This window comes from Ursus maritimus, unplaced genomic scaffold, assembly GCF_017311325.1.
Source record: "Ursus maritimus isolate PB19 unplaced genomic scaffold, ASM1731132v1 scaffold_1, whole genome shotgun sequence".
Taxonomy (NCBI): domain Eukaryota; kingdom Metazoa; phylum Chordata; class Mammalia; order Carnivora; family Ursidae; genus Ursus; species Ursus maritimus.
Window position 1 is genome coordinate 70,644,081 of NW_024423343.1, and position 14,682 is coordinate 70,658,762.

Genomic DNA, 14,682 nt, shown 5'->3' on the forward strand with positions numbered 1-14,682 from the left:
ATAGTCATCAAAACATTATGGTACTGGCATAAAAATAAGCAAATAGACTAATGGAAAGAAATAGCCCAGAAATAAACCCAACCCTATATGGTCATCTAATACTTTATAAGAGAGGCAAGAATATTCACTGGAAAACAGACAGTCTCTTCAATAAATGTAGCTGTGATAATTGGATATTCATATGGAAAAGAATGAAATTGGAACCATATATTATACCATTCACAAAAATCAACTCAAAATGGATTAAAGACTTAAATATAAGATCTGAAACTGTGAAACTCCTAGAAGGAAGCATAGGAACAAAGCTCCTTGACATGGATCTTAGTAATGATTTTTCAGTATGATACCTGAAGCGCAAGCAACAAAAGATAAATAAGTAGGACTACATCAAATTAAAAAGCTTCTGCAGTCAAAAGAAACCACCAACAAAGTGAGAAGACAACCTGTGGGATGGGAAAACATATTTGCAAACCAAATATCTGATAAAGGGTTAATATCCAAAATGTATAAAGAACTCCTACAACTTAACAGCAAAAACAAAACAACCCAATTTAAAAATAAGGCATTTTTAAAGGATCTGAATAGACATTTACAAAGAAGACATATAAAATGCCAGAGGTACATGAAAAGATGCTCAGCATCACTAATCATTAGGGAAATGCAAATCAAAATCACAATGAGATATCACCCAATGCTCTTTAGAATGGCTATAATCAAAAAGACAAGAGGAACAAACACTGACGTGGATGTGTAGAAAAGGGAAACTTGTGCACTGTTGGTGAGATTATGAATTGGTACAGCCACTATGGAAAACAGTATGGAAGACCCTCAAAATATTAAAAATAGAACTATCATATAATCCAGAAATTCCACTTTTGGGGCTATATCCAAAGGTATCAAAAACATTAACTCAAAAAGATATCTGTACCCCCATGTTCAAAGCAGCATTATTTACAATAGTCAAGACATGGAAACAACCTAAGTATCCATCAGTGGATGAATGAATAAAGAAGTTGTAGTACTGTAGACACAATGGAATATTATTCAGCCATTAAAAATGAGGAAATATACCATTTGACATGGATGGACCTTGAATGCATTATGCTAAATGAAGTAAGACAGAGAAAGTGAAATCATAACTCTAAGTGTAGTCAGAGAAAGTAATTATGCTAAACAAAGTCAGAGAAAGGCAAATACTATATGCTCTCACTTATGTGTGGAATCTTAAAAAAAAAACTCTGATAAAGAGATCAGACTTACGATCACAAGATGGGGTGGTGGGAGGGGAAATTAGAGGAAGATTGTCAAAAGGTACAAACTTCCAGTTATAAGATAAATACATAACAATATTTAACATACAACATGGTGACCATAGTTAACACTGCTGTATAGAAAGTTGCTAAGAGAGTAAATCTTAAGGGTTCCCTTCACAAGGAGAAAAAAATTTTTTCCCTTTATTCTTTTCTTCTTTCTTTTCTTTTTATTGTATCTATATGAGAAATTGGATGTTAGTTGAACCTCTTATGGTTATCATCTTACAATATATATAAATCAAACCATCATACTGTATGCCTTAAACTTATACAAGGATATATACCAATTATTTCTCAATAAAACTGGGAAAAATGAAAATTTCCACTAGAACTTCTCTTTAAAAGGTAAAAAACAAAAACTTGATGATGGAATCTTCCTACTCTTTGTTAGGACACAGTTTTAAGAAAAAGTCAGATGGAGAGGGGGGAAAAAAGCAGCCTGGATCATCAAGAGCCAAATGTATGTTTCTCTGTAAGAGATTTTTCAATAGTCAGTTTAATTTTTTTTAAATTAACTCTAGGTATCAATTTTTGGCTATATTTTCTGTCTAGGTTTTGATTATTCATGGTAATTTGATTTAATTAGTTGACATCTATATAGTGCTTGCTTCATACAAGGCACTGTTCTATGTTCATTTAATCTTCTTGATAACACTAAGGGCAAGGTTCTAATACGATCTTCATTTTATAAAGGAAAAAACGGAGACACATAGAAGGTACATAATTTCCCCCAAAGTAATACAGCCATAAAGAGGTTCAGAATTTGAACCCAGGAGGGCTAACTCCATAGTTCATGATTCTAAACACTGTGCTATGCTGTGCACCGTTGTGATTGCTGTTTGCTGTTAATTCTGTGATTAATCAATTTTGAGAAAACTCTTTTAAACTATTCTCTTTAGGGTCATTTTCATGACTTTGGTCCTGTCCTAGTTTACTCAGAATTGTTAAATAGACGGGAAACTGATAATTTTAAAACTCTTTAGTAGTCTCCTTACTAGGAGTATTTGTTGTTCTATACATGCACTCGGTTTCACTGTGTCTGTCTCCTTACTCTTCTTAATATTCCCTCAGGATTTCTCTCCTTGGGTTAACGAACCACTATGACTAAACAATTTTTAAGAAACCACACAATTTTATTTTTTCCCCCAAGTTTTTATTTAAATTCCAGCTAGCTAACATATAGTACAATATTAATTTCCGGTGTAAAATTTGTTGATTCATCACTTACATACACCATTATAGTTTGATCACAGTTGAAGTGTCAAGTGTAAGACATGTATTATGAATGGATTACAAAAACCACCTTCATTGCTTCTTTGGTGCTGTTCTTTTGTTAAGGAGACCAAAAAACAATAATGATTTTGATGTGATTTTTTTTACCTATCAACATCTTATTTAACAAAAAGAGAATCTCCACAGGCTTCCAGTATCACATCTACCAACCAATCAGAATTCACACCCATTATCCACCTTCCCTTTTACAATGCATGAAATATCTGTGCTCCTAAGCCCAGCCCCTTCATTTATGCACTGCACCCTATCCCCTCTCTCCTATTCAAGGTCATCCCAATCTCTCTCCCACCACATTTCTCTCTTCTCTTCTAGATCTTTCCTTTTAATCTACAAATATACCATGATGACTTCTATTTTTAAAAAAATACTCTCCCTTGACTCCACATCCCCTCCCTTAGAAATTGTACCATTCTATAGCCTACACACTGTCTCCAACTTCTTTCCATTCATTCTCTCATGGGCTATTTTGTCCCTCCACTCTAGCAAAGCTGTGCTTACCAAGGTCATCATTCATCTCCATGTTGCTCATTCCAGGAGTCAGTTCTCAGTCCTCACTTTACTTGAACTATTAATACAGAAGTGATCACTGTCTCCTCCTTGGAAAACTTGATACTTGGCTCCCAGGAAGCCATTCTCTGTGCTTTTATTTAATTTCGCTCTTTTATCTCACTGGTTTCTCCTTCTCAATAAACTTGGATGTATCCTCCTCATCATTCTAACTTCTGGGCCTTGGAGTACCCTGAGGGCTCAGTCCTCTAAGTATATGTACTTTTTAGGTGGTCTCAATCTATCTCCTCCTCTTCCAACACCCTGGCACATGTCCTTTGAGGCTTCTGCATTAGCTGTTCCCACTGCCTGGAATACTACTCTTCCAGATGGCTGCATAACTCACTCTCACTTCATTCAGGGTCCCACTCCAATATCATGTTATCAGAGAGGAAGTTCATCCTCAATTACCAAACTTAAAACAGCATCCTCCTTTTCTGTCACTTTATCCATTTGCCCTACTTTTATTTTTTATCTTAGCACTTATTATCCCACCTGACACGCATCTATTTATTTATTGGCTGTTTTATCTTTCTCTTCTAGAATGTAAGGCCCATAAAAAAAGAGGGTTTTGTCTGTTTTCATTGTTTTGTCTCCAGTGCCTGGCACAAGGTGCTCAACAGATATTGGTTGAATGAATGAATATAATGAATGAGCAGTATACAACTGTACTTTAATGCTGAGGTATAGAGGAAAATATGCCAAACTAGGAGGCCCTAATGGGGTGGATGACCTTGGGCAAGTTATGCAGGCTCTGTGGGATTTTGCCTCCTCAATTGTAAAATGAGGTGTTTGGATTAAATGATTGCTAAAATCACCTCAGCTCTAAGAAGTTATGATTGAATGACTCTGAGGTTTGATTACTTTTCAGTTTTCACTCTCCATGACACCTCAGGCTGTGAAATACAACATCCTCAGTATATATACTCCCTTCCTAATGAATAGTGGAAAGAGAGAAATTAAACAAGATTACAGACAAATTCATTTTAGCAATATCAACATATGACATGATCATTATGTAATATTTCAATACCCATACTGAAAATAGACCTTACTTCTAAAGAAGACATGACAGTTATTTTTTAATCCACCTGGTATTTCAATTAAGAGGGAGATAACTAATGTGTTTACCCCAGAACACTTTCTTGGCTCATCATTGTTCTAAGGACATAAGGCTACATCACAACAAAAAACAGCTATTGCCAATTCAAGTAGACAGCTCTGCTATTGAAAAATGCTCTCATAAGTGACCAAAGTGAACACCACCTAAAAGAGATTCATGTTATTTATTTATGCATATAGAAATCACCTACTTTCAAGCAAATTATAATAAGAGGCATTAACACTATTTTCCCAGACATCCTCCTCTTGGGTCATATCTACTCTCCATTCTTTTCAGTTGTCTTGTACAACTCCCTTGCCCTCTGGCTTCTGGTTGGATTCAGTCAAGACAGAACACTAGAGATGGGGATGAGAAAGGAGACTGACATTGGAAGAGTTGTTTCCCCAGCTCCTAGCCCTGCAGGGTTGTGATGACCAGCTGTGTCCTCCACCGAAGTTCTCAGCTCCTGTCAGGTGGCCCTCCTCACACAACTTTCTCTGACTCTGGTCAGTGGGTGGTAAAGCAGCTCAGCTATTGCATGATGTCTTATGATTGCCCTGAATTCCAGCCCTCCTTTGTCGATTGTCCCCTTATTATATTCTTCTTGATTTATTCTAATTTTGAGCATGCCATCTGTTTCCTATTAAGAATCATTAAAATAGAAAATTAGTAAGAGAATGTAAGACAAAAAATTAAGAGGATGGGAATATAGTTATGTCAGCAAACCAAGACTAAAAAGGGGTGCTGTAATTGAACATGGTTAAAGTTAAAAGGAAGCATTTAGATCTTATTTGCTAATAATAGACAACATCCTAGCACATCAGGAGCTGACAGCATGTACCGGGGGGAGGGAAGCAAACCACCCAGTGGATAGAATTTTTAGTAGAACTGCTTTACAGAAGAATCTAAATCAATCCTCATATGATATTGCATCAACCTTTATAAGGCCTATGATATAAAATTAAATCATAGTCCTATGAAACTTTCTCTAGAAAGTAAAAGTGATGCTGCATGCAAGGTGATAAAAAGTGAAAATGTCATATACAGGGGTATACAATGTTCTTGTCATCTGACTTGGTATAGAAACAGAGTTTGGAAACTTCAGGAATGAATAACAGTCATATCCCTTAGATATTCCTTCTAACTATTGATTTTTTCTTGGCCAGACTTTCAAAAAACGTACTTTTGTAATTGTAAAGTATTTATGTCCATTGTAGATAGTTTGGAAAATACAAAAAAAGCACACAAAATACAATAAAAGTCACCCCAATTCCTAAACCAGTACCAAAAGAAAATTGTTGACAGTGTCCTTAGATTCCTTTTTTACATGCATGGGAAATTTAACTTAACTAGAATCATACTGCATATATTATTTTTAACCTACTTCTAAAAATTAATCAATACATCTTATATATTTTCCCCTGTTTTCCCACTACATAATTTTTAGTGTTTACATAGTGCTTCACTATGTGAAATATTGCATTTAACCAATTTCTTATTTTGGAATGTTAAATTATTTCCAACCTTTCAACATTTTAAGGCTGTAGTGGACATACTGATACCTTAATCTTTGCATATGTCCCTGATTATTAATTCTTAAACTTTGTTTCTTAATCCTTGAGGCTTTTACCAGTGATTTTCTTATTTATTCTTCAGAAAGAGTATGACAATCTACCGTCTTACCAGTGGTGGATGTACTTGTTTATCAGGTTGGAGATTGGTGGCAAAAAAGTTCAAGTTTAGGATACTGATAAGTAGCTGAAATACAAATAGTCTGAATTGTGGACTGAAATGAGATCTATCCAAATAACCAGGCAGGATGTTTGCAAATTTGACTTTCTATTTTGATTTCTTACCCATATAGAGAATGTTCAAATATTTGCATAAACAATGACATGCAAAGTAATTCTTCTGGGGCCAAATTTTTATTCAGAAGCTTCACCAGGTCCTGGGTTGAAGCCCACAGAGCTCTCTATACCATTAAGTAGAGAAGAGATAATGTTGGCTGAAAGGTTTTGAGGATAGAGATGACAAAGTGTCCATCTTTAGAAGAAAAACAAATCATTAATCTGACTCTCGTAGACAATCTGCCTTGAGAAATACCATGCCCCCAGGCTCTTTTGAGATTAAATGCTCTTCCACCCCACACATGACTTAGTGGAGTGGACCACTGATTGTCATCTATTGTTATTGTCCACTTGGATGCTTTATTAGTTTTGTATTTATATAAGTTGAAATAAGAAAAGTACTGTATGCAATGTTGCTTTTCCATATTGTTTTTCACTGGATTCATTTAACAAAGATATATCATGTATTTCTCATTTGCAAGATGCAATACTAGATACAAATAAATATTACAGTGTAAGGCATGTTCCTTACCTTTCAGAAATTCACACAAATGTGTGAAAGATTATGTGATGAACTATAGATGCTTATCAAATTGATTATAGGGGAGGAATAGTCATACTTCAATTGGTGATGATTTTATGGGATCCTGGCTGATCTAAATGGAGCAAATGGAAAAATTTTAAAGTAAAAAAATAACAACACTACTTTTCTTTTAAGAGGTCCTGCTGCTTTTACATGTAACAATATCACAACTTTGTGAGGGTACATATTCCAGACCAAAAGTAGAAAAGAGATTTGTAAGATGCAAAGAATTAGCTAAGTAAATTAGAATCTAGAAAATGGACTAAAAAGTCCATTATCTCAATGGCTTATGAGTAGTGGAACTGGATATTTTGAACTTCCTATTTCATATATTTTATGTATCTATTTAAGAATTATGACCTCCTTCTGAATAAGTAACTAAAGCCTTTGGAATAATGACCTGGGGGCAAGTTATAGAAGTTTGTTTGCTCAAAGATTCAACATCACACAGATTACTTGAAATCAGAAACCAAACTGTCTTCCTTCTATAATGCCTTAGTCCTAACTTTTTGCTTTCTATGTGTAAATAAGAAATTCTTATTTCATGGCTGAATTATAATAATTCTTGGACAGAAAGAGTGAAAAAATATAATTTAATGGTGTGTAGTATTAGTCTAAGTTTTCTAGAATTAAACTTTGAGGTACCCTAATGCTGTAAACATTGTTTCCTAGTGGAGTTTTTAATAGGAAACATATTGTTTGGAAGATTTGAAAGGTAAGATGGGGTATAAAAATGATCTCAAACTCTTTGAAAAGTTAGCATAGCATTATTTTACAGGATAGTTTCATTGGTTTATTTATACTTTTACTGGCTTAACTTCACCAAAATGAGCAAACTGTAGGACTATGAAAGGGGAACATCCAATATGAATCTGAAATAATAAGAGGAGATGGGGGTGGGGGGGAGAAGGGATGAAGGCCTGTTTTGTTTTTCAGAAAAGCAAGCTTTTTCTAGAAACCTCATCTGTGAAAGTCAAGGGAGAAGCTTTAAATTCAACTCTTATCGCTTGATCTTACTTTCTGATTTTCCTGTCATTGGAATGTTATAAGGATCACTCAAAAAATAAAAAACAGGATGTTTGAAATCTGTGTCTCAACAAACATCCCAAAGGGCTAGCTAAATATCCTTGGCCTTAACTTTAGTTTGACACACACTTCATGCTCCTATTAATTGTCAAAAAGCGAATGGAACTGTCCTTAGGGAAGTGCTTAGTTCAGACTTTACCATCCTGCAGATAAAACTGCTGGCCTTGTTCCCATCCACAACTTTGTTATTCTTGGACCAGCGACCAGAAAGAAGTTTCCACTCACCTAATGATGATCAGTTAAGCCCTGTGTCAGATATGATACAAGGTACTACAATACAAAGATGAGTAAAGCAGACCAGTATGGAAAGTGCTATGCTAAGGATACATAAATAGTGCCTTAGAAGGTACACCTATGTCTGGAGGAGAGGGGGAAGGAAGAAGGCTGAGAAAGCAGTGCTAAAACTGAGTCTTAAAGAATGGACAGGAGGGATTTAACAGGCTACAGGCAGGACAGACCATGCCAGGCATGTAGTAAATGCCTAAATATATTGGTAACAATGCAGTGGCAGGGCCTTATGAAAAAGAATCAAGTAACTCAAGGCAGGACAGAATGGAGACTAATAAACCTTCACCAAGGGTCATTGGTGTGCCCAGGATGGAGCTAAGATTTTTTCCTGGAGGGTTCAGAGGATGATTCAAGGAGGAGATGGCATTTGTTCTGGTAATAAGGGTAGAAAAAAACTGACAGGTGGAAGAGGGAAAGGATGTCATTCTAGTTAAGAAACTTTGCAAAAGGCAGATAGGAATGAAAGTACATGGCCATCTTCTTCTATTTATGCTCTCACCCTAGAGATCTCATCTAGTCCTATGGCAACAAATGCCATTTTAAGTGGATATTTCCTTAATTTAGATCTCCAGCCCTGAATTGACCCTTGAGTCACCCATCTGTACCCTCCATATGTTTATTTGGAATCTTCACTTCAAGGTCTTATGGTCATGTCAACTGTTTAATGTTCAATACTGAGCTCCTGATTGTCTTTCTTTCCCAAACCTGTTATTCTTCCAGTCTTCCATCTCAGTTATGGTACCATCATTCAACTGGTTGCTCTAGCAAAAATCTAGTAATCATCCTTGATTCCTTTTTTCTTCAACCTTCATATCCAATCCCTCAGTGAGCAGTCTGGCTCCACTGAAAAGCCATCTCAAATCTGAACACTTCCCTTCATTTCCTGGTCCAAGTGATCATTTTTCCTTATTCTTCTATCTGGTCTCCTTGTTTCTCCTTTGCTCCTCTACTATCCATTCTTCACCCAATATCCAGAACTACCTTTTAAAATGGTAGGTCAGATCATGTCACTCCCTGCTTTACATTCTTCAATAGCTTTTCCATGTTTCCAGACCTTAAATCCTCACCTAATTACTTAGCCCCAGCTAGCTTCTCAATCTCACCTCCATTCTTAACTCACACCACATGCTGCAGTTGCACTGGCTTCTTCCCAGTCCTGAAGATGCCCAAGGTCTTTCCTACTCAATATTATTGCACCTAGAGCTCCCACTTCTTCAGTGATCACCCTCCATCTCTTCCCATAGCTGTCTCACAATCATCTTTCAAGTTTTGGTTCAAACGCCGTTACAAAAATATGCCTTCTAATAAAAATTCTACCCAAATTTTTCTAAATCATTACATAATTATTTCCTTCTTAGAACTTCACATGTAATATTCTGTTCATTCATTTATGTGTTTATTCTCTTTCTCTCTCTCTCTTTCTAGAAATCCCAGTTCCATGATGCAGAGGTCTTATTTCTCTTTAAGTATCATATCTCAAGTACGCAGCACAATATCTGGCTTAAAGCATGTGTCAATAAATATTTGTTGAACAAATGAGTGCCAAAGTCAGTAATATCTTAAGACTATAGATAAGGGTTGACAGAATTAAATAAACAGAGATATTTTATAAAATAAGGATTGAAAAGGATCATTTAGTTTGCTCATTTGGATGTCACTGGTAAGACTAGTGAATATGGAGGGAAGGCAGAGGTAGGAATGTCATGGGTGAGGAGTAAAACAGGATATGTGAAATTGAAGAACAGTAAGTATTCTAAGATGCTTGACTGAAAAGGGAACAATGAAGGGACAGTCTTGGGGATCTAAAGAAAGTTATTTTAAATTTTGTAAATCGGTGAGATTTGTACATATTTCCATGTGAGGAAAAGGAAGCAGCACAGACCAAGAGATTGAAGGTACAAGGGGAAGAGAGGTAGATGATGGATATAGGTATATACTGTGGTCTAGGCCATTTAGTTGATGTTGGAAGTGCCAAAATGAATAAATCACATTTTCTGAAGTCTAGTGGGGGAGAGAAACAAGCATATTAATTAGCAAAGCCTTGCGATGAGGGCTCTACTAGAAGAATAAAATTATACAATCAGAACACAGAGGATGATAAAAAAGAAGTGGGTAGTTTCTGGTCATATAATCGATGGCTATAATTGAAGATTTCAGATTGGAACTGAAATGTGCTTGATTATAATAGAATTCTGGGGGAAGAGGTAGCTCCCTGGAATGGAGGAAGTCATAAAACTGTGATATTAGTAGATTGGAGGGGCATTCAGGCAGATGCTGAAGTTGTAGGAAAGTAGAAAGGGTCTTTTTGGACAAGTCCTGTGTGGCTGTGAGCCACATATCTGAATTCTTGATGAATATTTGAGAATGACCTGGAAATCCACACAGGCCAGTGATGAGGACTAGAGAGTGATACAGCCAGATACAGTTAACTTCGAAGGAAGAAGGCATTGTACACAAGAGGAATATCATTGTGGTGTAAAAGTAGCAGTTAACAAGGAGGAAAATGCCCAAACCATTCCCCAGCTTCCTGGCCCATGGGGCATCAGAAGATAATCATCCTTTACTGAAGAGAATTCCTGTCAAAACAATGATGTAGTGTCTGAAGGTTGAAGAGGTAGAGGATTTTCTGTGTGATGACACACGGGTTTCAGAGGGTCCAGTAGAAAGCCCTGAGAAAGAATAAATTGTGCCCACATAAGAGAGGGAGGGAGGGAGAGAGGGAGACAGAGACAGAGAGAGGGAGGGAGGGAGGGAGGGAGGGGCTCACACTATAGTAATGTCTGAGGAGACCAGAGTGTTGGGAATGGAAATAATTGATCCCGAGATGCCAAAAGCCTCAGGTGTGACTGACTTCTAGAGCCTACAGAGGATGGTGCACCAAATAGTGTCTTCAACCCAAGGACACCAGTAACCTGGGTTTGGTCTGCCTATAGGCAAGGAATTGTGGACAAAAGAACCACTGACTTCCTCCAAGGCCAACACTGAGCATAAGCGAACATTGGTCTGGTGGAACCCAGAGGAAAATGCTCTTTAATCCAGTATCTGCTCTTTTTTAAAATTTGGTTTTGAAGTAGCTTTATTTTCTCTGATTATGAAAGAAATACATATTTATTGCAAAACATAAGGTAACATAGAAAAGTATAAAGCATGAAATAAAGACCACTTCAATCCCAGAGGGAGAGGATGTAATCATTGTTAACATTGCCATATCTGGCACTGATAGAACGTCCTGGAATTCATCAGTTAGGACTCTGAAACACATCTTGTCAGTGTTTTCTTTCTCTGCCTCTCCTACCCTCTCTTTCACTCTCCATCTCTGGTGCTGCTACCTCTCTAGCTTCATCTCTGTTCTCCCCAGATTCAAATCTCAATGATCTCTGGAGCGAAATCGCTATACCTTGAGCTCATCCAGTTACTCATTACTCACTGAGTGGCCAGCGCCATTGTGGCTGCTGGTGTTGTAGGTTCTGCAGCAGAGTTGCTATGGCTGTGGCCATGTTGCTTGGGATGCTCCTTTTAGTTCTCCCAGGGGTCAGAGGCCATGTTTGCTAGGGGAAGTCCAGACACCACTTAGCTTTTCATATTCACCTCTCAAAAGAGGGGTGAGGATAACCTGTTTTCCATGACAGACCTTCTGATGGCAGTCACTCACTATCATTCACCATTGAGGTACTCTGCTTTCTCCAGCAAGATCCAGTCTCGAGTCACACACAACATGACAAGCCAGAGTGGTCGAAGGGGCCTCTGTCAAATAATCATTAACTTCAATTGCCCCACCTGTGGAAATAGAACCATGAATAATAGTTTCATCCCCCTTAAAAGCCATATGAGTACTTCCAGTTTTCTCAGTCTGCCTCCATTTCCAGAGAAGGGAAGTAAAACAGGCCTTGTAAGAACAATGCTCTCACCTTTTTGAGCTTGATAAATTTGTCCTTTATTTTACCACATAAGTCAGAGCTGCTATATATCACAACCCTGCTAATTTTTCCTTCTCCTCCTTCCTCCCACCTATCTCCTGCCACTTCCCCAGAAGCATAAAGCTTTCAACATCCTGCTGTCCATTAGCATAAATAAACTCATGCTTTTAAAGTAAAAATAGGCTTAATGCTGTATTTATTAAAGACTGCATTATCATAAGGGAATAAAAATATTCTTGAGTAACAGGTAGATCATATACTTTAGAGACAATAACATGCTTCTATTGTGGTTCCCTGAAAGTCGATTATTTTAGCCATAGATTTAAACTGTAGATCTCAGCATAAGTTACATTCCCACTTCAGAAATTGTTAAACCATGCAGTTTCTCAGGACATGTACCTTCATGTTTTCTTTCTTTTTTTTTCTGTTGTTAATATACTGTGGGCAGATCTAAGAAATGAAAAAGATAAAGTGCCATTTAAATTTAATATTGGCTAAATGAACCAGTGGGTATGTTGTTATAACTTTCTCTTCACTTTGACATATCTGTTTTTAATTTAAATTTTATATATCATTTATACTATAGATAAGAAAATACTGGGCTAAAAAAGAACAGAAGTGGCAAGAAATGGAAATGAGGGATCTTCAGCGTCTGGAAGAACTGAAGAAATTAATGGCTGAACAGTCAGTGAAAGACAGAGAAAGGTAAAAGAAAAATCCTAAATTGCATAGTAATGGAGGTGGTTAGGGTAAATAGTATCAGAGGGAGCATTTTTCTATACTTAATGTGTTCTTACAATATTTATATTCACAAATAGATAAAATGATACTTACAATGTATTTCAGTCTCTCATATTCATACACAAATCTCTAGCTTGCCATTTAGTTCCTTAGATAGCTTCCTAGTTAAAACCCTCACAGATGATTTCATAGTATTTGATTACCCACTGTGTGCATGAAATGATACTGGCTGCTGCTGTGACTTAATATGTTGACCTAGAAGGAGGAAACCATTATTCAGATAAGAAGGGGGACCCATTTACTATGACTATGGCTGGAGAAGACAATGCAAAATTATACTGTGTATGCAATTCCTTGTAGTATACTTGGAATGCACCCTATGTAGGAAAACACAGGATTTCTTGGAATGGTGTAATTTTAGAACTGAAAAGGACATTTGAGATCAACTAGCCCAGTGTCCTAATTTTATGAATGAATACCCTGAGAAATTAAAATTACTTTTCCAAGTTTACCGTATCAATCAGTGTCAGTGAGGAAACAGAGACAATGCAGTAATTTGAATAGGGGAAGTTTAAGATAAAGAATTACTAATTCTAATATAAAACCTCTATTATATAAAGAGATAAAGAGAACTTTAAAGAAAATCCTGAGGCTGAAGGAAGGTTCCCAAGGAAGAAATGAATATGGAAGCTCACCCCCTCCCCCACCCCCATGGTTAGTTCTCAGACCTCATTGTAGAAGGTATGGTTGTGGCCCACTGCATTGTGGAGAAGTTCTTAGATGGGCTCAACCAGAACTTGTTCATAGTCACTGGGAAAGCAGGAAACACCCTGCCTGAGTGTAGGAGGCCAAAGCTGGAAGTCAACCATTGGGATGCTTGCAAAACTCAGTGGGAATCTGACCATGGGAGTGCCTCTAAAATTTGATGGGAAACTGACCATTGGGTGCGATTGGAACTCCATGGGCACAGGTGCCACTGGGAGTTTGCCACACACACAGCAGGCAGCCATATGGTAGAAGCAAGAAGGGGTAAACACTAGAACGAGGAAAGAAAGTCCCTTCCTCCTTCAGCATCTTTCCAGAATCCCTTTCTGACATAGCTTAACATTGTGCCAGACAATAAATTCGTAACCGGCATAGTTACCTAGTTTAGCTAGCTTCTGAGTAGATTTTCACAAGAGATAAATTAAGAATAGCTCTTTTGTTTCATAACAGAAGTCACAATAAGTTTACTGTTAGTCAATGTAAAAAACTTGCCTGGAACTCTGTACTTCCTGCTCAATTTTGCTGTGAACCTAAAACTGCTCTAAAAATAAAGTCTATTTAAAAATTACCCCTTAGGGGTGCTGGGTGGCTCAGTCAATTGAGCCTCCAACTCTCAGTTTTGGCTCAGGTCCTGATCTCATGGTTTGTGAGATCGAGTCCCAAGTTGGGATCTGCACTCAGCAGGANNCTGATATGCTCTCTCCCTCTGACCCTTCCCCACTGTCTCTCTCTAAATAAATTAACAAACAAACAAATAAATAAATCTTGAGAAAAATAAATACAAAATAAAAATTACCCCTTAGACTTATACATAACCTTGAAGGGCATAACCATTTTATACAAAAAGGTTCACTTGTATCTAGGAAGCTTCCTTTGTGAAGCATGGGACAGTTATCTCAAACTCCAGACACCAACCTTGCAGAGTAAATCTGGAGTTCCACATAGATGCCAGGCAATTCCTAAGGATTTTCTGGATGAAATTTACATCATTTTCTAGGTATCTCAGGATTTTAGAGTTCAGTTTAATCTATTATGGAGAAAACAGAATACAGCAAAGCCAAGGCTCTAGGCTAAGAGGTGAAACAGCCAATGAGAAACCAGCCAAATAAGCACAAACCGAGATAAAGTGGATACCAGCAAATAGGTCATGCCATGGGTCAGAGATAAAAATCCTCCTAAACAGCAAGACAATGGTGGAGGT

The 14,682-nt window shown here is 37.2% G+C and overlaps 1 protein-coding gene across 1 annotated transcript in view; it reads left to right on the forward strand.

The window, feature by feature from the left end:
- Positions 1–14,682, forward strand: part of CCDC148 (coiled-coil domain containing 148) — a 145,645-nt gene that overhangs the window by 82,706 nt on the left and 48,257 nt on the right. The window contains exon 10 of the mRNA XM_040636719.1: positions 12,562–12,680. Coding sequence (XP_040492653.1) covers positions 12,562–12,680 — 119 coding nt within the window. The remainder of the gene's footprint in view (positions 1–12,561; positions 12,681–14,682) is intronic.